Source organism: Micromys minutus (genome assembly GCF_963924665.1).
Source record: "Micromys minutus genome assembly, chromosome: X".
Taxonomy (NCBI): domain Eukaryota; kingdom Metazoa; phylum Chordata; class Mammalia; order Rodentia; family Muridae; genus Micromys; species Micromys minutus.
In genome coordinates this window covers 30,699,298-30,722,226 of record NC_137970.1, presented here as the reverse complement: position 1 = coordinate 30,722,226, position 22,929 = coordinate 30,699,298, and the positions used below count along the sequence as shown (strand labels likewise).

Sequence of the window (22,929 nt, the reverse complement as noted above, 5' to 3'; positions counted from 1 at the left end):
CTTAGCAGTAAGCACTTTTACCCACTAAGCCATCTCTCACTGACTCTTACTTGTTTTGTTCCCAGGAGTTTTATTGCTGTTTAACTATCTCTGATTTCCTTAAATTGAGAATAAAACTAACTTAAAGTTGCCTCCCCCACTCCATCTTTTTTTTTTTTTGTCTTGATCACTAACATAAATGTTGAAAGTTTTTGTTGTTTTGGTTCAGTTTGTTTTTTGAGACAAGAGTCTGGTGTAAAACAGTCTGGTCTCAAACTCACCACAGAGCTGAAAATAGCTTTGAACACCTAATGCTTCTGCCTCCACCTCTGAAATACTGTGATTACAGGCACATGCCACTATATCTGACTTTTAGAATGTTTTCTGATCATTTACTAAGTTCTCACCCCTCCCCTATATTCTGAGCCTATTAATGTACTTCTTGCTCTTAATACCTAGCTTATAGGCTTTGTTCAGAAAATGTTTGTTTCTGTAAAAGTTTTGCCACAAACCCAAATTCTTCCCAGCATTTCAATTTATCATGAATCTGAATCTTCCTTGCGTTATCTCCCCTGTAGTGAACCTCTGTTTCCACACTGGTGTAGCTCCTTCCAAGTCATCATTTATGCTTCCATGTCTCTCAGGTGTTGGTACTCCATACTTGGTCTCTTTTAGAACCCATCCCAACTGGAAGGATCTTAAACCTTGTATCTTAACCATACCCCTTCTTCTAGACTTCTAGTCTTCCTATACAAATAAAACTGATCTTGCCTTTCTCTGAATTCCTGTAATACTTACCAATGGTAATAAACTTCTCCTTAATCATAGCCACACTACTACTTTTTGATATAGTAACGATAGTATCTATTACTTAAACGCCTCTTACACACTAAGCTTTAGTTATTAACTTTATCCAAGTGATCACAAATTCTTCAACATTACAGTCAAATTACCCAATTTTATACCCGAAAAGTAAGTAGCTGATGTTTCAGAAAGTTTAAATAAGAAACTTACTCATGATTACACAAATTTGAATCCATATCATTCTAATTTTAAAAATAAAAACTCCTTTGGCCTTTCACCTGTACAACAGTTCCAATCTACCCTTCCTCCCTTTTTTTCTCCTTCTATCGAAATAGACCTCTTGAGATATATATACTGTTAGCTACATTTTATGGATGCTTTACAAACAAAGTCTGCTACATTTTATAGAGACTTAATGAACATTTATTGAGGTGATAGGGTTACTACAAGTACTGAAACCCATTTCAGGTTTTTGTTTTAATATTTCATAAAATGCCTTATTTTTAAAGAATTCTCGTGCATTTTACCATTTTCCACAACTCCCACTAAAGTGCTTCTAAACCCAATAACTAATGTCTTATATATTTTTAACTTAAGCATAGAGTTTTTAAATGCACAGTTGCTCTTGATTATGTAATATAGTAAAAGTTATTTTTGCAGATTTAAAAATTCAACAGCAATAAAATTATGTTTTATGCACATAAGAAAATTTGAATTTAAAATGTAATCTAAAGAAAATGGTGTTTTAATATTATCTTCAAAAATACCTCATGTGGGCAATCTTTTATAGTTCGAGACCGTGTTCGAACAAAAATGGAACGTGATATCTTGGTAGAAGTCAATCATCCTTTCATTGTCAAATTGCATTATGGTAAGTTCTGAACTGCCTCTCATTCCTCTCCCTTGATTCTCTCACCCTCTGAGTATATGCAGATATACTGAAGTATAGCCATGTAACACTGCAGCCGCATTTCATATTCCTTTTATATTGGACCAAACTGAAGACAAGAAAGAGTTCCAGTATCAGCATCCTAAAACTTTTACCACCTACGTTTCTTTTTCTCTGAAAACCAAGTGCTACTTCTTGGTGTGTAAAAGCGTAGAATGCATATACTATATGATTGAATATACCCAACCCGTGCTGTGGCGTAGTTTTGTAATTTAGTTCATGGTTAAAGAAATCTTTCTGAATAAATAAAACAATTAAGAAAAAAGAAAAACATGTTTTTAAAAAAGTAGCATTCTTGAGGGACTCTTGCCTGTAGAAAACTTCGGTCCATATTAAGACACTGTATTTGACATTTTCTCATGGAAACTAAGAGAATCAATGTTTTCTTATGCGTAGAACTAAGCATGTAGAAATAAGCATAGATTTCTGGTATCACTTACTTGCTAAAAAATATTTATGTGTGAATGAATTGACTTAATATAATCCAGAAAAGTAAACTACCATGGTTTAAACAGAAATTTTGTTTCTTCATTCAGCTTTTCAAACTGAAGGGAAGTTGTATCTTATTTTGGATTTTCTCAGGGGAGGAGATTTGTTTACACGCTTATCCAAAGAGGTATATAACTATTGTACATTTTTAAAATTTTATTTCTATTCCTTCTATTTCAGTTAAAACTTGGTTATTTCAATATTGCATATATCATCATTTCTCTTGCAGCACTAAATTCTTTCATTCAAGAAACTGAGTCAGAAAGAATTATTTCCCTAACTCTTGAATTTACACTGAAAGCAGTGCTTTACATGAGAAACTTACCTTAACTCTGCTGCTGTCATGTCTTTCAGAATTGATAATATAGAAATAACTGTCTTTAATCATTGGTACTGTCAGTTTGGCATTTATTCTGAAGTTTGTTTTTCATTTCTAAAATGTTAATATGCTAAAAATACATTTCTGCTACAGGGCATAGTTAACATTTAGCATATGACTATACTTGACTGATTAAAATCATTTTGCAAATTTCTTTCATGAGTAAATTGTAACTAAATTTATATCTGATTAACATATTTACAAATTGTTTGAATAGTTAAAGTGTTATCTAGAACCATACATAAAAATCATAGACATTAAAAGAAAATAAAGTTAGAAATATTATTTTGTTTTAGGTGATGTTCACAGAGGAAGATGTCAAATTCTACTTGGCTGAACTTGCACTTGCTTTAGACCATCTGCATAGCCTGGGAATAATCTATAGAGACTTAAAACCAGAAAAGTAAGGAGCCATGCCATTAAGTTGAATTCAATGTGGTACAGTTGTAAAGGAGTTCATAAAATGTAGTAACTTTGTAGATCTCCACAGCACTTCATTATAGTATTGTGCTTCACATGTCTGCTAACACTGTATGTATGATCTTAAACTATTTACTAAACAACACTACTAACCTATTTTCATTTACTTTGTTTGTTTTGAGACTAAGTACCCTTGGCTGTCCTGGAACTCACTATATAAATCAGGCTGTCCTTGAACTCAGAGCTCTGCCTGTCTCTGCCTTCTGGGTGCTGGGTTTAAAGGAGTGGACTATCACTGCCCAGCTTTCCTGATTTTCATTTACATTCTTTGATTTTTATGAGGTTAAAGTCTGTTGGTTGGCAGTTTGTATTTATAGGTTTTCTATTCATGGCTTCACTTTTTTAATTTCATTTTTCTCATTAAAATGTAAATTTAGGAAACTTTCCACAGCTCTTATAGTGGCATTCATTAAGAAGCTGCTATTTCATATAATATGCATACAGGAGTTGTTTTTCTTTTTCTAATATATAAAGAATAATTTAAAATAGCTTTATTGAAGTGAGAACCACATTTCATTTAATTCCTCTATTATAACTGTGTGAGTTAGCCAAGCACATTAGTACATACCTGTAGACCTAGTACTCAAAAGATAAGGTGAGAAGATCACTTGAGTCTAGGTTTTTATTTCCTGCTTGTATGACCTAGCCAAGACTCATCTCAAAAACTAAAGCATCTTTAGCTTGAGAGATGACTCAGCAGTTAAAAGCACTTGTAGCTCTTATAGAGGACCCCAGTACCTACCTGGAGACTCATATCCATCTGTAACTCCAGACCCAGTGGATCCAGTGCACCAAGCATGTACATAGTGCACATAAATAGATGCAAGCAAAATACTCATATACACAAAATATAATAAATACATCTGTAATCCTAACCCTTGGAAGGTTGAAGCAGGAAGAAGGCCTTGAGCACAAGTGAGATATTGATATTGTCTCAAAAAAGAGAGTTTAGATTGAATATGTACTTCATATCTAGTATATATGGACAAGAATATTTAGGTAGAAAAGCATTACAGCACCTTAAAAAGGTATAGCTTATTTAATTGTTTTCTTAATCGTTATTCATGGCCAAAAGCAACCATTCAGAGTGAATATGGTCAGCTGATGGTTGAGTCATTTCCATTTCAGCTTCAGTATGTCTCTGTGTAGAGTTCTTTAAAGACATTTTCTGACTTTGTTTTCTTGCAGCATACTTCTTGATGAAGAAGGTCACATCAAGTTAACTGGTAAGAATCCTCGTTTTACTAAAATATTCTCACCTATATTTCCTTTAAGGTTGATTATGATAAAAGTTTTGAGCAGCAACTATTACATTTTAAGTTAATATTTCTAAATTTAAATAAGTATTAGAATTCAGAGTTTAAATTTTATATAAAATACTTTGGATATTTATTAATTCAAAATTGATTTTGGCAGATTTTGGCTTGAGTAAGGAATCTATTGACCACGAGAAAAAGGCTTATTCTTTTTGTGGCACTGTGGAATACATGGCTCCAGAAGTAGTTAATCGTAGAGGTCATACTCAGAGTGCTGACTGGTGGTCTTTTGGTGTGTTGATGGTAAGATTTGAATCTCTGATTTTTAGAGGGAGGAAGTTGTTATTTTGTTTTTAAAATGAGATTTGGCAGTGTATATTACTTTGGTTTTCAATGTTTTCTGTTATAAATACTAAGTAACCAAATCAAATGATTGCTGAAGGATAGGACTAGGGAACATTGGTTGCTTCTATCTCATCCTAATTCAAAAAATCCAAAATAGATTTCCTTTGATTTTTTTATTTTTGACATATGTGCCCAACTTGTGTCCATGGGCTGCATGTACCCTAGATTATGTATAAATACAGCCCAATACAAAATCATGAACTTACCTAAACTGTTATGAGATTAGGGTTTGGGGATGTTACTTACTGACTTGATTTTGTGGTTCTTGAAGCATGAGCTGTATAATTGCCAACGTTGTGTTACAGTATCATTAGGTTAGACAAACCTGAAGGCATTAATAATGTTTATTCTTTGTAAAAGCCTCTTAGAGAAGTCTGTTAGCAATAACCCTTCTAAAATCTTAATGGGAAATTGATAGTCTGTTCGACTAGTCACATAATTACATTTTTTAAATGCCATTTAAAATATGGTTGATTTCTGAAGAATTGTATAGTTACTTATATTTTGTGAATTATCAAAAAGTTCAGTAGAAACTTAATGTTTGTTTTAAAAATGAATAATGTTTCTTTTTAAAAGCTATATTTAATGTATTGTGATACAGTTTGCATATTCAGTAACACTATAATAGAATGATTTTATGCAGTTTAAACAAAAGAAAGGAGAAAATGTCTTTCTCTAATAGGAATTTTAACTTCTGGTCTTGAAACTTTATATACTTTTTGGCTAATACTGCTTTACCATTCTGTAGTTTGAAATGCTCACTGGTACACTACCTTTCCAAGGAAAAGATCGTAAAGAAACAATGACTATGATTCTTAAGTAAGTACTCCCAAATGAATGTGTTTGCTGAGATTTTAAAATAAATGCTTCAAATTAAAGATAACTACATATATGTATGCCTTTGTCTGCTTACCCTACTCCTCGACATGTACCTAATGTTTATGTGGCAGTATACTCAAGAAATAAATGTAAAGATGTTCAGAACAATGTTATTGGTAATAGTGGATATTGTACTAGTAATAATAGAGCAGAATGTTAATATTCATACAGTTGAGTCTTTATTACATTCCTCTGTCCTGTATTTCTCTGTCCAATATTATACAAATATAAAATGACTAGTTTTTGTTTGTATTTTGAGACAAGGTCTCACTGTGCAGCCCAGTTTAGTCATGAATTGATGACTCTTCACTCTTATCCTCCTCAGTACTGAGATCTACATATATGTACCACTATGCCTGACTAAAACAAGTCTTGACTCAGAAGTCGTATAAAAACAGGTTCAGGCCTTTATATGAACATAGTATGCTATATAGCAAAAAAAATGGACATGCCATAATTGCATTCAAGAATTTGGATGTCTTACAAGAAAGTTAAGTAAATAAGGTTTAGAACCAAAAAATCAATTCTATGATTCTATTTATAAAGCTTATAAAGTAGCAAAGCTAAAGCATATTTAAGGTCTATAATCGGATGGTAAAAGTACAGACAAAATAAGAAAAACAGTGATTAAGTTAGATGATGGTTTCTGGCAATCCTATCATTCTTGGCCAGACAGCTACTTATTGAGCTGTGTACTTTGGGTGAACACTTGTTTGTTTTGACAGGTTTTTGGCTTGATATTCTGCACAATAAAAAGGTTAGAAAGTACATATTACATAAATGAACTCACACTATCAAAATTTCATTGCCTATCCTATAGTTTCAACTAGAATTCTCTGGTGTTTAAAAAAAAAAAAGCCAAGCCCTTTCTTTGACCTGCCTTTTCTTTCAAGTTACTGCTTCATCTTTGTTCATCCTTTCCACAAAGCCTCTTTTAGTGTAATCAGGGATTTTTCTTACCATTTTCCAGCTTCTTTTACTCCACAGCCTATTTGTTCATACCTGTCTTCTTAGTTATTTCCTAATCTCAACTGTTAGTCTTACCTCTCTAGCTTTTGTTCTTTTTGGTTTTGTTGTGTGTGTGTGTGTGTGTGTGTGTGTGTTACTTTAAGATAGTGTCTCATTATGTAGCTGAGACTGAATCGATTTTTTTACTCTCTTTCTTCAGCCTCTTGAGTGTTGAGAATATAAGCTTGTGCCACTAGGCTTAGCTATTCTTGAACATACTTTTAGGGAATGGTAGGATTCACGTATTAGCAGGTTTTCACTCCATAAATGGGTTGGCATTATGTATAAGAGTGTAATTCCTTTGGTAGGACTGCCAACCATTTGGCACTTCAGGTGTGTTTATATGAATGAGGCTGTTCTCGATTTGCTAATTTTTAGAGATAACACTTAATGATCAGTTATCGTGGAAGATTTTCAGGCAAATTGTCATTGATAATTGAATGGATTTAAAACCAGTTCTGTGATTCCTTAATTACCTTAGTTTACATAACAATTAGTCTACTTTAAGAACTGTGCCAATAACTTAGTAATTTATTCCTCTTTCCTGTTTTTTGCTTAAATTCTTGTTTTTGTGATAGTATTTTATTTGATTTTATACTTTTGTGACATACAGTCTTACTGTGTAGTCCAGACTGATATGAAATTTAATGTAAGTATCCTAGACTAGCCTCAAACTTTCAATCTGCCTGCCTCAGCCTGTAAAAGTACTAGGTATATGCCGTCTTGAGTGTTCAAAGTTCTTGGTGCTATTATTTGATGACTTATAATGTATAATTCCTTATTTCATTAAGTCAGAGGCCTTACAATGAGCCCACCATGATAGAGATTCCTGTCAAATATTGTCTAAACATTGTCTGATGATTTAATCTGTTAATAATCATTACTTTAAAAGTCTTTTAAAGATTCTAACAGGTAATTTTTCTATTACTGTTTTCCTCAACGTATTAGCTAGTATTTTATAAAACAATGAACTTTCCTTCATCAAATAAGCAGCATGATTCAACCAGTTGTATTTGTTTGGCTGGTTGTTTGGTTCTTGATGCTGGAATTGAACCTAGGACCCTGTGCATGTTAACACATACCCTACCTTTGAACTGTCCTCCCAATGTATATTATTTTTAATGTACAAAATGTTCTTTTTCTAGCCACTCCTTAAACTATCTTCTCATTAGGGTTTTGTTTCTGATGTGTTTTTCTCCCTCCCTTCCCTCTGTGTATTCAGTTCCTTGACTTGAGCCTTTCTTTCAACTACTCTCATACTAATTTTTACCTTTCCAAGTATTCCAAGCACAAGAGATGTACTCAAACTGTCTTCCCCACATGATTTTGTAGCATGCATGAATTCATGTCTTTAAGCTAAGTCCCTGTTTGCTGTTCTTTTCCTATCCTTATATGTCCAATAAACATTTCTGTATATCCTATTTCCCAAACCAGAAACATGTCTTCTTCCTTCTTTCATATCCAGATATTCTGATTTTATCTTTTTCTGAATTATTTCATTGTTCTAACCCTTCCTCTGCAATGCATTGCTCACAGTATTGGGAAAATATCTCACACTCTGTTGATCCACACTCCTAAGTATAGTGCCTCTTTCCATCCCAGATTGTTCTCAGTTACCCTTGGAATTATCATCTTGAAATAAGTGATGCAAGACCACTTTTTCAAGACTTCTGCCATATCCTACTTACTGACTTTAACAGTGCTTTTCCAGGTTTTCTCAAAAGAGCCCTGATCCAGTAACAAACAGTAACTTCTCAAAAGGGTGTGCCAAAGATAGATATTTAGAAAATAATGTATTCTAGATTTCTTAGCCTTTTAAATTGTTTTTATATCCCAACCCCCCCCTTCAATTTCCCCCTCACAGAGTCCTTCCCCCTTCTCTGAGAGGGTGGGCACCTCTGGTATCTGCCCAACCTGGTACATCGAGTCTCTGCAGGGCTAGGTACTTCCTCTCCCACTGAAGCCAGACAAGGCAGTCCAGCTAGAAGAACATATCCTACATACAGGCAACAGTTTAGGGACAGACCCTACTCTACTTGTTAGGGGACCCATGTGGAGACTGAGCTGCACATCTGCTATATATGTGCCAGGGAGCTTCAGCCAAACCTGTGTATGCTCTTTGGTCGGTGACTCCGTCTCTGGGAATTCCCAGGAGTCCAGGTTAGTTGACTGTGTTAGTCTTCTTATTGGGTCCCCATCCCTTTCAGGGCCTTCAGCCCTTACCCCCAACTCTTCCATAAGGGTGCACAATCACTATCCAGTGTTTGGCTGTAGGTATCTGCATCTGTTTCAGTTGGCTCCTGGGTAGTGCCTTTCAGAGGACAGTTGTGCTCGGCTCCTGTCTGCAAGCATAACAGTGTATTATTAATAATTTCAGGGACTGGTGCTTGCTCATAGGTCTCAAGTTGGGCTGTTATTATTTGGTCATTCCTTCAATGTATGCTCTGTCTTATTCCCTGCATTTCTTTTAGACAGGACAAATTTTGGGTTGAAGGTTTTGTGGGTGGGTTGCTGTCCTTATCCTTCCACTGGAGTTCCTGTCTGGCTACATGAGATAGCCTCTTCAGGTTCCATATCAACTAAGGTCACCTGCACTAAGTTCTGGAAGCCTACCCCATCCCAGGTCCCTGGGACTTCCTAGAGATTCATCCCCAACTCCGACTCTGGACAGCTGCAGATTTCCATTCATTCTCCTGGCCCTCTGACCATCTCTCTCTTGCCTCATCCCACACCTGATCCTGACCTCCCAAGTCCTTCCTCATCCACTGTCCCACCCAGTTCCCCTCCTTGCTCTGCCTCCTATGACTATTTTATTCCCCCTTCTATAATAAATCACAATCCATAAGCTCACTGGGTTATAGGATGTTCTTTAATGTTATCATCAAGTATCTAGGAGGATATTATTAAGTAACATTTTGAGCAGCACTAGTCTAGTGAATTCAACATTTTAATTAGTTTGAAGGGGTCTAGAGAGATGGCTTAGCTGACTGATGTCACTTGTACTTTCAGAGGACCCATATCTGATTCCTGACATCCACATGACAGCACGCAACCAATTGTAACTCTAGTTCCAGGGGATCTATGCCCTATTCTGCCTCCTTAGTCACTACCTGCACATGATACACAGACATGTATTCAGGCAAAACAGTCGCACATAAAATTCTTTAACTTTTTTTTAAATTACGTGCAAGTCCTTGCATGTCTCATGTTAATGCCTTTGCTTATGAAGAAGTGCTTACAGGCAGATGATTAATAACCATAACTAAGTCTCAGATGACCTTATTTCATAGTATTGATTTTATATAAAATATGTTTACTTAAAAACCTGCACATGAATGTTTATAGCAGCTTTATTCATAGTCATCCAGACTGAACACAATTCAGGTATCCTTCAGAAGGTAAATAAACTAGTATACCCATATAGGAGATTAGTCATGCATATGGGAGCATTGCATAAAATTAAAACTACAGAAACATGAATGCAAATAAAACTGGAGCCATTTGAATAAGATCAGTTGATTATCTCGGAGTCCACACTGCAGCTATGATACCGTATTACAGTTCTATAGGACATTGTAGGAATTGCAGAATGATACACAGATCACTATCATCTCTCATAACTTAGGATGAATCTATACATTTTTTCAGAATAAAATGTTTAATGTTTAAAGATGAAAAATGCCTTCAAAAGTTAAATGTTGTTACATGGATTTGTATTTAGAGCCAAACTTGGGATGCCACAGTTTCTGAGTCCTGAAGCCCAGAGTCTTTTACGAATGCTTTTCAAACGGAATCCTGCAAACAGATTAGGTAAAGACGTTGAATTAATTAGTTTCTTTAATGAGTTTGTGTTGTCTTTTTTTCAGTAGACGGTGGATATCTTTTTAAGTGGGGCTGTTATATAGTCATACAACTAATCTAAAGCAAGGACTGTAAACAGTATGTGCACATTTGTCCTCAAAAATCAAACTATTTACCAATCAATTTCTGATAGGTGCTGGACCAGATGGAGTTGAAGAAATTAAAAGACATTCGTTTTTCTCAACAATAGACTGGAATGTGAGTATAATCTGAAGACACACTTGAGGGAACTGAAGGAGCATTTCCAAGGCTCTGGGTGCTCAATACTACTTTAAATAAAAAGAAAAGTTTGAACTCCTTTGTTTTTGTAAACTTAACCCAACCCATGTGTAAGTCTTTCTTGTTTCCACCAGAAACTATATAGAAGAGAGATTCACCCACCTTTTAAGCCGGCAACTGGCAGACCTGAAGATACATTTTATTTTGATCCTGAGTTTACTGCAAAAACTCCCAAAGGTAAAGAAAAAACATGGAAACTCAAATGTAAGAGAATGGCTGTCTCTTTCTGCGTCAACAGCCATCTGTTTCTGGTTCAATCAAAAAGTCTTTTTTTCGACTCCCCTAAATTTGCTATATATGAACCTTATATCCCCACCTCCAGTAAAAGTGAGGCACCATAGCACTGATAATCAAATGGGGCTGGCTGAGTTTAATTAAAATTTAGTTTCTTAATCATAGTAGGTATATTTCAAATATTCAGTAACTATATGTGGTTACTTACCATATTGGACAGCACAGATCAAGAAAACTATTCTTGTTCTAAGAAGGTGAATGGTATAAAACTAATTTTAAATACAGTTAACCCAATAATTCATTGATTTATTATGCTCTCCAAACATTAACTATTTTCTAGACTGTGAGACTAAATTAGTAGGCTGATGATTACAGTAAATAATCAGGACAGACACTGCTCACTACGTAGGTAAGTTTTTATACATGTACAGTATACATACTGGGTAACTGAGAACTCCAGAAGAAGTAAGAAAGTTGAAAATGTCAACAGTTTTTCCTTAAATACCATCTGAAGTCTCTTCTTAGTATTTCCTCATTCTTTCTAGATTCACCTGGCATTCCACCTAGTGCTAATGCACACCAGCTTTTTCGGGGGTTTAGTTTTGTTGCTATTACCTCAGATGATGAAAGCCAAGCTATGCAGACAGTTGGTGTGCATTCAATTGTTCAGGTAAGTTACACAGCAGTAACTTAGAACCTGAAATGTTACTATATATACTTAGTATGTGAATAGTAAGGTTAGATTTTATGTGCTGACTTTAGGGGAACCCCTTAACATATTTTTAGATCATTTATGTCAGAGAAATTTCTTTCATATGTCATTGCAAAGGTTGCATGAACCAAAATCATATTTGTGATTTGAAAGTGAAATGCTAAGAGAATCGAGAGAGACATCACTATTTTGTTACCCCATCTTCTATACCTCAAAGTGTTTCTTGGGCTCAGTATATTTCATCATTTGCCTCTGTCAGGTCACCTATGATAGATTGAGGTCTGCAAGTTCATTGTACCTGCTTAGGAGACTTTAGAAAAATTAAGAAGACATATGAGGCTTTGTGAACTACTCTCACAATTACACAACACTGCTCTTGTTGCAATAAAGCATTCATGGTGCCACACATGATGTTCCTGGGTAATCCATTTAGGAGGCTGCAGCAATAGCATCAATTTCAATGTTGGTGGGGGCTGCGGAGTAAGACCAAGGCCAGCCTGGGCAGCTTATCAAGACCAACTTAAAAAACGAAATAAAACTCACAAAAAATACAGCCATAGATAATTTATATACAAATGGACATTGTTGGGTACCAATAAAACTTTATTTATAAAGTAGTAAATAAACTCAAGGCAGGAACCTGGAGACAGAAACCTGGAAGCAGGAATGAAGTAGAAGCTGGCTTGCTTGGGCTGCTTTCTCATACAACCCAGGACCACCTACTCAAAAGTGGCATTGCCTGAAATGGGCTGGGCCCTGTCACATCAGCCATTAATCAAGAAAATGTCCCACAAACATACATACCATAGACCAATCTGATGGAGGCATTTTTTTTCAGCTAAGGTTTTTCTCAAGTTAACAATACTGAAATTATCTACCACAGTACATTTACCCCTTCATATGATCTGATTACCACATTTGAAAAGAAAAGTAAGTAAAGAACATAGAATTAGGCCTAAATACATGTGTCTGGGAATGGGAGTGTTTGCAACAGAAAACTGATAAATATTGCTAAAACAGAATATAAACTATGAAATTTTGTCCTTTTTGTCACAGCACTGTGGGAAGATAATTGTAATTCACCCTTGTATACATATACTGAGATATACTATACATTATAAATGTGCAATTATTGTGTGAAAATAAATAAAAAATAAAAATACATTTAAACTTTTTAATCCATCTTTTACATCATAAGTTTAAATTAGCCTTTTGAAAAAGTGAGGGTTGGTTGGTTTGTTTGTTTGGAAATGTTAAATTGCTTTTAGGATATTGATGATGCTTGAGTTTTGTTCAATTGATTGATGAATAAGTTGCTTTTTTTCCAATTGCTTTTTTTGTGGTTGTGTGTGTGTGTGTCTGTGTCTGTGTAGTGTGTAATAGTGGTATAGTATGCTGCTGCTGGGAATTGAACCCAAGTTCTAAATCGATGATAGGCAATCTGTCTCTGAATCTCACCCTCAGCTCTACTCTGAAATGTTTTAGTTATTCAGTTTTCAAGACCACCAGTTTAGAACACCATGTTTTAAATAAAACTTACATTGCAGTAGTCTGTTTTACTTTCTAAAGCCATGAATATGACAATTTTAAACTCTAACTTAAATCCCTAACACGGAGACTATAAACATAAATATGCTACAAAATTCAAGTTATACTCTAGAAAACTCTTCATTCTGAAGGCTCTCACATCAGCATAGTCAAGAGCAGCACAAGTTCTTCTGCTGCCCTAGGTAACAAGAATTTGCTTTTTGCCATTTACCAACATTAGTCCCTAAGTCATGAGATAGCTTCTTTAGCCGGAGATATGGCTTGAAGGTGAAGAAAGGGGGCACAGCTACTGAAAGATGGAAATGACAGAAACATGCCACATTTCTAATTATGAATCTTCCTAAGCATTAGAGGTCTCAGACTTTTGTTCATTTTAGAGGTACTTCTAAAAGCCTGTGGGTTGTAGGGGAGTGAAGGTCTCAGGCTAGAGGTACTAAAAAAACTTACTGCTCTTCTGGAGAATTTGAGTTTGTTTCTGCTTACACACACACATGGCATCTCACAGTCATCTATCTGTAACTCCAAGGGATCCAATCCCCTCTTCTGACCTCTATGGGTACTCCCACCCATGTGACCTACATATACACATAAATTTTATATAGATGCACACATATATACATACATACATACATACATACATACATACATACATACATACATATATACATATCACAAGTTCAAGCCAAACAAAATCCTAGCATGTAGAAGTAGGAAGTCCCACCCCTAGCCAAGAACCTATTTGCAACTCATACCTGCTGAGTGAGGGAAAGTTAGGTTTTTCAGTGGAGTAACACTGAGCATATCAAATATATTCTAGGACAGGAATAGTTTGGCCATGGAGAGGGTATGTATCTGTGTGTGTTCCTGTGCTTTTTTTGGTGTCTTGTTTTCTTTTTGCTTTGGGTTTATTTTTAAGAGAGAAAACATGAAGTTGGGCAGGTGGGGGTTATGGTAGGAGTTCAGGAAGAGGAAAGAATATGATCAAAATATATTACATGAAATTCTCAAAAGTAAAAACAAAATGGAGGCATTTCTCTTATTAATATAACCATTTTAAAAGGTCTGTTTCTTGGGTATTAATATGTACTTTAAGAATATATACTATGAATATTTTTGCTCATTTTATTATTAATATTTGTGTTAATAGATAACATCATCAATATGTGCTCAGTAAAATATTTCTCTATTATAAAATGCATCAGAAACAGTACAGAACTCTTTATCAACCTATGATTTTTGCTTGTAGCAATTACACAGGAACAGTATTCAGTTTACTGATGGATATGAAGTCAAAGAGGATATTGGTGTTGGCTCATACTCCGTTTGTAAGAGATGTATACATAAAGCCACAAACATGGAGTTTGCCGTGAAGGTAAATCTTTTTACATTTGAAATGGAACTCTAGCACTCTTAATTATATACGTCTGTCAGTTAGTTCTAACCCAGATGCATGTAAGTAGAACGTGACTACAATTCAGCTACTCAGTCAGGAGGCTGAGGCAGGAGAATCATGAATTAGAAGTTAACCTAGCCAGTATGGCAAAACTTCCTAAAACAAAATACACTCTTCTCTTTGGAAAAACTGCTTTTTGTTATGAAATAAATTGAAGATAAAATTAAATGTCTGTACTCAAAGATCTTAATGTGGAGTCATGGGTTTCCATGAAATGAACAGTAAAATAGCTGTATAGTCAGGGAAGCCAGTTTATGCCCAGTGATGTTTAATTGGACGCCCTTTACCAGACCCTACTTTATGATCAGAGTGTCAGGGAATTCCTCAACTGTATGTACATTTTGTATTTCCTGCTGAAAATGTTCATACATTTCTTTATATCTAAAATGAATCTTTGAATCACTAAAAGAATAAGAACCATGGTGATTTCTTAGCATTACTAATTTTACTTCATAAAATATTTTAAGACAAAACTATCCAAGCCCAAACTAGGCATGTAGTTTTGTGATAAAGTTTGAGTTTCAAACCTCTAGCTGTGAATGAACAAAGATTATATTAAAATTATCTGCCCTTTCACTGTTTATGATAGTAATCTCTCCCGGTTCAAGTAATTGAAGTCATGCCTAAAGCTTCCAACTAACCTTATAACTTTCATAGTACTTTATAACTATGAGTAGTTCATGTTTAGTTAACAAGAGAGTAGCAAATCATTACTGGACATAATTGTTTAGAGAGACACCAATATCACCAAGGCTTTCAATCAGATACAAAAAAAAATGAACCATAGAAATATATTCAACTTGCTGTTCTGCCATACATTGTTCTATTGAAATCTGGAGTGACTGGAAATTTAACCTTTGTAACGTGAGGAGAAAGGGGGAATGGTATACTTACAGGCAGTGTAAGAGCGTATCTTGCCTCCATAAACACATTAAACATGCCCTGAGGGCCATTTCAGAAAGACTGCTGCCAGCAGGAGGCCAGTCTGAGCTGGGTAGTAATTTTGATGCTTATCTGGGCTACAAAATGAGAATCTGTTTTAAAAGCATTTAAAAATTAAAGCTGATAAAATAAAATTGAACATGAAGACCACAAAATTTGTTTCAGACTACTATGAGTGAATCAAAAGCCAGAATTGAGCAAGTCTGGCATACCAGCACTTAGGAATGGAGGCAGGGGAAATCAAGGAGAGTTAATCCTCAGCTAAAGAGGAACATTGAGGCCAGTCTGTGCATATGAGACCCTATTGTATTTATAAAATGTGTTACTTAGGGCTAGAGAGAGAGCTTAGGAGTTAAGAGCACATACTGCTCTTGTTTCCCAGTACTCATAGACTGTACCTCGAATTCCAAGGGATCCAACACCCACTTCTGACTTCTGAGGGCTTCTGCATACTTGTGGTATACACACATAATTTTTTATAATAAAAAGAGAGCACTTCCAGCAAACCGAGGTTTTCTTTTTCTAGAAGCCACATGGGAGCTCACAACCATCTGTAACTCCAATTTGAAGGCTTCAGTACCTTTTTTGGCCTCATTGGACAGGGACATGAATGTGGTACAGAGATATATTCATGTAGGCAAAACACCTATACACATAAAATTAAATTTAAAAGTATATATGTATGTATGTATAATACTTGAAAATATTAAAACATTCAAAAATGTTAAACAACTGACAAAATTTTAAAGCTACATTAGTATTTTAAAGAGCTTTATTATAATCAAATATAGTCCAGTAATATTTTAGGGATGATCTTATATTTTATAGCTTCAAAAATACGCTTGTTTACTTAACTTTTATAAGTAGCTTACAGCCAATGTAATAGTCCATGAGAATACTTAATTAAAACAAGTCAATCCAAACAGATGCTACTGCTGGTATTTCAGACACATTTATCCCAAAGTCATCTATATTAACAGGGGATTGGAAATTACCTAAATTCTCAATTGTTTGAGAAATTGAAAGATGGAAAAAACTGACATGATAACTTTGTTATTGATAGATTTTCTTGAGGCTTTTGAGTTTTTAGTAAGTCACCATTGGGCTAAAAACTTACCTTGGAGTTACCTGGTAAGAATGTGACCTGGTGGGACTATGTCACGTGGTTAGCCTTATATAGCCATGCCATCTGTCTGGAGACTAGCTTTCTAATTAAATAATCTGGCTAAATAGTTGACTACAACTGACTGGTAAATGATTTGTATATAAAATCTTCACATGTGGTGATACCTAAGATCTATAACTATAAACATTTAAGGTCCATGTTAATAAAATTTTATGGTGAATATCTTCCTTTTAGATTATTGATAAAAGCAAGAGAGACCCAACAGAAGAGATTGAAATTCTTCTTCGTTATGGACAGCATCCAAACATCATTACCCTAAAAGATGTAAGTAGATTGTTTAACAAACTCACATTTAAGATATTTTTCAATATTCAGTATTCCGAATTAGACAAAGACTACTTCAGAATAATCAGCTTAGAAAGTAAATAAGAATAGATGAAGGTGGAAATTATTATCTTAAGCAAAGTATCCCAGACTTTGACCTAGATTAATTTTATTTGTGTGTGTGTGTGTGTGTGTGTGTGTGTGTGTGTGTGTGTGTGTATACAAATGAAGCACGTAGGTCATGAAACTAGAAAGGTAACCATGAGAGGTGATAAAAATATCTTAAGGGAAGTTTGAGAAGAGAACATGAGATCATAAGAGGGAACTTACATTAGGAAGGAGTGAACCACCAGAACAGACACAGGAGATTAGAGGGGAATGTAATAGAAGAAGAGGATTGATTTAAAAAGAACAAAACAATATGTATGAAAATCCCATAATGAAACTCAATATTCATTACTAACTCAATACTTTGTATACTAACATAATTATATATACATATGTACATATATGCATAAATATATACGTGTATATATGGTAGATTTGAGAACAATATTGATGGCCTAATTTATACAGAACCATGTAGGGGGCTAGGTAGACAGCTCAGTGGTTAAGAGCATTTGTTGCTCTTCCACATGACCCAAGTCCATTTCCTAGCACCCACTTCAGGTGGCTTACAACCAATCATCTATGACTATAGCTCCGGGGGATCTGATGATTCTGGTCTCTACAGACACTAACACATTTAGATACACGTGTGTATAGGCACAGAGATTAAAAATAAATCTTAAAATTTAATAAAAAATGGTGCCTTAATATGTGATTAATTTTTTGGTTTTACTTTTAAAACCTATTTTAGTATTATTTACAGTATGTGAATTTGAACATCTAAAATGTTAATGTTAATATTCAGGATTTATTCATCTTTCTGGAGGCTTCCAGACCAGACTGTCTTCCCATCTGCCTTCCTCTGCAGCAGTTCATACTTCATTCCACATGTTCTGGCCATGCTTTATTTGGGATGTAGACTTTTTAACGCCTTATTTTCTCCAATCCAAGTGCTCTTTTGAGTGTATGGATCCTTAAGTGGGAATATCACTTCCCTTCCTTGCCTGGCTGACTACCACAGCTAAGATTTCACTATGGGCTGCTTCCTCCCGGGAAGCCTTTCCTGAGCATTACCTCCTCCAGGGCTGTCCTGATACCTCTGTCTCCCATAGCTTTTGTTATAACTGAGTATTGGCACTTCCCAGGTAAGTAGTCAGATCTTTCTTGTTGCTGGTGTTCACATAGGCTCAAAGTCTACTTAGCTATGGTCAAAAAATTATTTTCTCAGACTAATTTGTCTTAGATAAAGAATGCTGACTTAGTCACATTAAATATGAAATTATTTACTGTAAATGACTCTTTAACACAATATCCAGAAATCCTGCATTGGTTTTTTACAAGTAAAGTTTTCTTGAATGTGCAATTTTTATATTTCTTTTGATATATTCACTTAGCTTTACTATGTTTAAGTAGTATTATAGATATACGAAGATTCAAATATTTTTTGTTTTGATGTTAAATTTTATAGGTGTATGATGATGGAAAATATGTGTATGTAGTAACAGAACTTATGAAAGGAGGTGAATTGCTGGATAAAATTCTTAGACAGAAGTTTTTCTCAGAGCGAGAGGCCAGTGCTGTCCTGTTTACTATAACCAAAACTGTTGAGTATCTTCACGCACAAGGGGTAAGTGTTTTGAGGATAAATTATGCATACATATATTTATATGCTTACTTTTTATTAATACTCAAACTAAAATTAGAAATGTAAAAGTAATGAAAAAACCGTAATGAGCTTTATTCTCCTACTGTTCTTCCTTTACACAAATCTTTTTCATTGAGTCTGAAGGACTCTGAAATCTTAGCATGCTTATATTCTGATGTTATGCTTTCCAAGAAGAAGTTAATTAGATCTTCAGACTGTAAAACATAGCCCTCTGAATCCTTGGAAACTAGGCCCACTTCAACTTAGAAGCAGAAACGGAGAATACTGGTTTGTGTCTTTGTGCACAAGTAAAACCAAGTAGTCACCAGTGAATGGTCTCATTGTTTCCTCCTGCATTCGTATTTTAGTAAGTGGAAAAGACACTAATATTTTCAAAAGAATGTAGTTTGTGGAAGAAATGGGGAAAGGAGAAAATAAAGAGGATGTAAAAGAATATCGGAGAGTTTTGCTTATTTTTTAACATTTTTTAATTGACAGAAATATATTTGTGGTGTAGATCAAAGATCTTTAAACACTTCTCTGTTCTTGGATTTGTGTGCACCTGTATATGCATCATAGAGGACAACCATTGGTGTGATCCTCAGAAATCCTGTCTATCTCTCTCGGATCAGGGTTTCTCATTGGCCTGAACCTTACCAATTAATGCTAAACCCACAGCTGATGAGCCCAGGAATCCTTTTGTCTGCCTTTGAAGCCCTGGGATTACAAACACACAGTATATATGGGTTCTGGGAATTGAGCTCAGGTCCTTGAGGTTTCAAGGCAAGCATTTTATCAACTAAAGCCAGTCTCTAGGTCCTTTTGCCTTTGTTATTATGAGTACAAACAAAAGACTTCTTAGGACTTCATTTCAGTGCAGTGCAGTGGTCTCATCTTGATTGTTCATTTCAGGGGGTGAATTGTTTGTTCATTTGTTTATTTTGTTCTTATAACAAATGGATTAAGTTCAATCTACAGCTCCCTGGTTGTGGGCTAGTCAAGATCTGCCTAGAACTGTAACTTGAAATTGGTAGAAGACACAATATTTACTGAACCGCTGATAACTTGCAGTTATCTTAAGTCTTCTGTGTGATTTTCCCTATGCTTTGTCACTTAGTAAATATAATTAATGTTCTGAATGTTAGAAATTAAAACTAAGGCAACTAAAATATAGACTCCAAATTTTGTGATTGAAAAGGGAATCAGGGTTGGGGAGATGGCCTAGAGATTGAGAGCAGTGACTTCTTCCAGAGGTCCCGAGTTCAAATCCCAGCAACCGCATAATGGCTCACAACCATCTGGAACGGGATCCAAAACTCTTCTGGTTTGTCCGAAGACAGCTGCAGCGTACTTATATACATATAATAAATAAATCTTTAAAAGAGAGAGTCTAAACTTTTTTAAAAGTGAATGGTTTTATGTGTGTAACATCTTGATATGTATATCAAATCAATGATATTTTATTTGGGTTTGGATTTGAGTTTTTACTTTTACTGTTATAAACAACATGTCAGTTCATATATTTATTGTATTTCTACCTTGGGGTGTGTGTGTGTGTGTGTTTGTGTGTGTGTGTGTGTGTACTATTCCACTATTCCCTCACTTTAAAATTGCTTTATCCTGCTGTTTTCGTGGCTTGTTTTAAGTGTCTAGGTCAAAGAGAAGATGTGATTACCTCTCGAAACTTTCCCATCCTTTAAAATGTCTATCATAGTCCTTTCCACTACATTGTAAGCAGCTACCACCAAACAGCCAAGATCTTACGGGTCTTACTCACAGTTTCTGCAGCTCTTTATATAATACACTGGCACATGGTAGGGACACTGGCACATGGTAGGAAGTGACTAGCTATTATGAAATGAAGGAATTAACCTGCAATTCTCCTTTACCCAGTTATACAACTGGGCAACAGGGAAAAGGTAAGTGATATTGTTTCTTCCTCCTCCATACTCCCAGATCAGTGTTAGAAAGCTCTGTTTATATTAGCAGTATTTTATAATATTGGGATAATTTAAAGGTCTGTGCTCATCAGCTTGTTAGGTGTATTGTTTGGCAGTATGAGAATAAAGCAATTTCACTGGGAACATAAATTATTAACATAATTTTCTAAATTTTATTTCATCTAGGTGGTTCACAGAGACTTGAAACCTAGCAACATTCTTTATGTGGATGAGTCTGGTAATCCAGAATCCATTCGAATTTGTGACTTTGGCTTTGCAAAACAACTGAGAGCAGAAAATGGGCTTCTCATGACTCCTTGTTATACTGCAAATTTTGTTGCACCAGAGGTAATTGTGAGAGAGTGTGTGTATAGTGTTTGGGTATATTTAAGAACTCTTCTTGCTTAATTGAACTATCACTGAACTGATCATAGAAATAAAATGTTAGCCCTTTGTTTTTCTGTTTAATGATTCAATGACATTAGATTGCCTGGGGGGGAATCTAAATTGTGTAAGATCTTACAAAAGCTCTTCAGTCTCTCTAGTATCCTTTACCTGAAGTTCTAGTCACTTCATACTTCCTTGCCTATCATTAAGACTGTCCTGTCCTGTTCTGAGACAGGACCTCAATTCTGTACCCAGCCTGGCCTTGAATTTCCAGTAATCTACCTTATCCTGGAAAGTGCTGGAATTACAAATGTGAAGCACCACACCCAGCTTTGCCCCTTTGATTCTACATTTGACTATCTTCTGCCTTCTCTCTTTGTCTACAGACATCTTACTAGAATACAAGCTAGCTAACTCTCTCCATATGTCAAGAGTAAATTGGAACTCAAATATACCTTCATTAGGGAATACTTTCTTTTTTTTAAAATTGGATACTTTTTAAATTTACATTTCAAATGTTATCTCCTTTCATGGTTTCCTCTTCATAAGCCCCCTATCCCATCCCTCTTCCCCAGGGAATATTTTCCTTACCTATAGGAAACCCTGAATTTGATCCTCAGCTCCACAAAAAATGAATATTCATCTCAATATCAAAGTCTTTAAAGAAATTGATCCCTTTTAAAAGTTTATTATAGCTCATGACTGATAATAATCAGTGATTATGAGTCACTTTTAATCACAGCACTAAGACAGAAGCAGGTAGATAGATCTCTGAGTTCTAGGCCAGCCTGGTCTCCATAATGAGTTCTGAGCCAGCTATAACTGCATAGTTAGACTATGTCTAAAGAAGAGATAGATAAAAAAAAATCATTGATTTATTCTGTATCTTCTCTCCACCCACAGCAGGACACAGTAAATATTCAAATACCAATGTTAAAGTGTGTGTGTGTGTGTGTGTGTGTGTGTGTGTGTGTGTGTGTGTGTAAATTAACAGAAGCAAAATGTTCTAATATTGGATTACTATACAGTCGTATTAGTCATGCTTTATGGAAGGTTTTTTTTATGTGTATTGATTTGGAAAATATAATTCTATTTACTGTTCAAATACATGCCCCCCCCCAAAAAAAGAAAAATCCTGTGGTGAAGCTGGAGAGATGATTTCAGTTAAGAGCACTTGTTCTTGCAAAGGATCAGCAGCTCACTGGGATTTGTAATTTCACAGGATCAGATACCCTCTCCTGGCCTTTGTGCCGTGTATATACAGACAAGCTAGCATTTATACACATATATGTAAATAAAAAGATGGTAATACTCATCCTTTTTCTAGGTTTTAAAACGACAAGGTTATGATGCTGCCTGTGATATATGGAGTCTTGGTGTCCTCCTTTATACAATGCTTACTGGGTAAGTGTGTGCTGCAAACATTTATTTATCAATATTTTATTTAAATGATGTAGGCTTTTTAATACCTATATTGGAATATTTTTATGTTTTTCATATTAAAATATACCGAATATAATATATATAGTATATATGTATATAATATGTATGTTGCAGTAAATATTAAAAATAGATCTGGTTTATCTCTCTGCCGGCCCTGAGGTCTCACTCCTCAAGCCCGGTTTTAGTTTGGATCGCTCTTCTGGCACCCGGTCTGAGCCGCCACCACGGCCCAACTTGTCCGAGTAACTCCCTTCCCTGGCGGTTTTCCACCACCTATGCTCTACCCAGGGTGTTTCTTT

General features: G+C 35.2%; 1 protein-coding gene across 1 annotated transcript in view; it reads left to right on the top strand.

Moving 5' to 3' along the window:
- RPS6KA3 (ribosomal protein S6 kinase A3) overlaps positions 1 to 22,929 on the top strand; it is a 98,364-nt gene that overhangs the window by 63,476 nt on the left and 11,959 nt on the right. Inside the window, 15 exon segments of the mRNA XM_080910520.1 lie at positions 1,574 to 1,654; positions 2,269 to 2,348; positions 2,897 to 3,003; positions 4,269 to 4,306; positions 4,497 to 4,639; positions 5,490 to 5,560; positions 10,350 to 10,438; positions 10,623 to 10,687; positions 10,843 to 10,945; positions 11,548 to 11,672; positions 14,509 to 14,634; positions 17,018 to 17,107; positions 18,684 to 18,842; positions 20,987 to 21,148; positions 22,515 to 22,591. Coding sequence (XP_080766646.1) covers positions 1,574 to 1,654; positions 2,269 to 2,348; positions 2,897 to 3,003; positions 4,269 to 4,306; positions 4,497 to 4,639; positions 5,490 to 5,560; positions 10,350 to 10,438; positions 10,623 to 10,687; positions 10,843 to 10,945; positions 11,548 to 11,672; positions 14,509 to 14,634; positions 17,018 to 17,107; positions 18,684 to 18,842; positions 20,987 to 21,148; positions 22,515 to 22,591 — 1,516 coding nt within the window.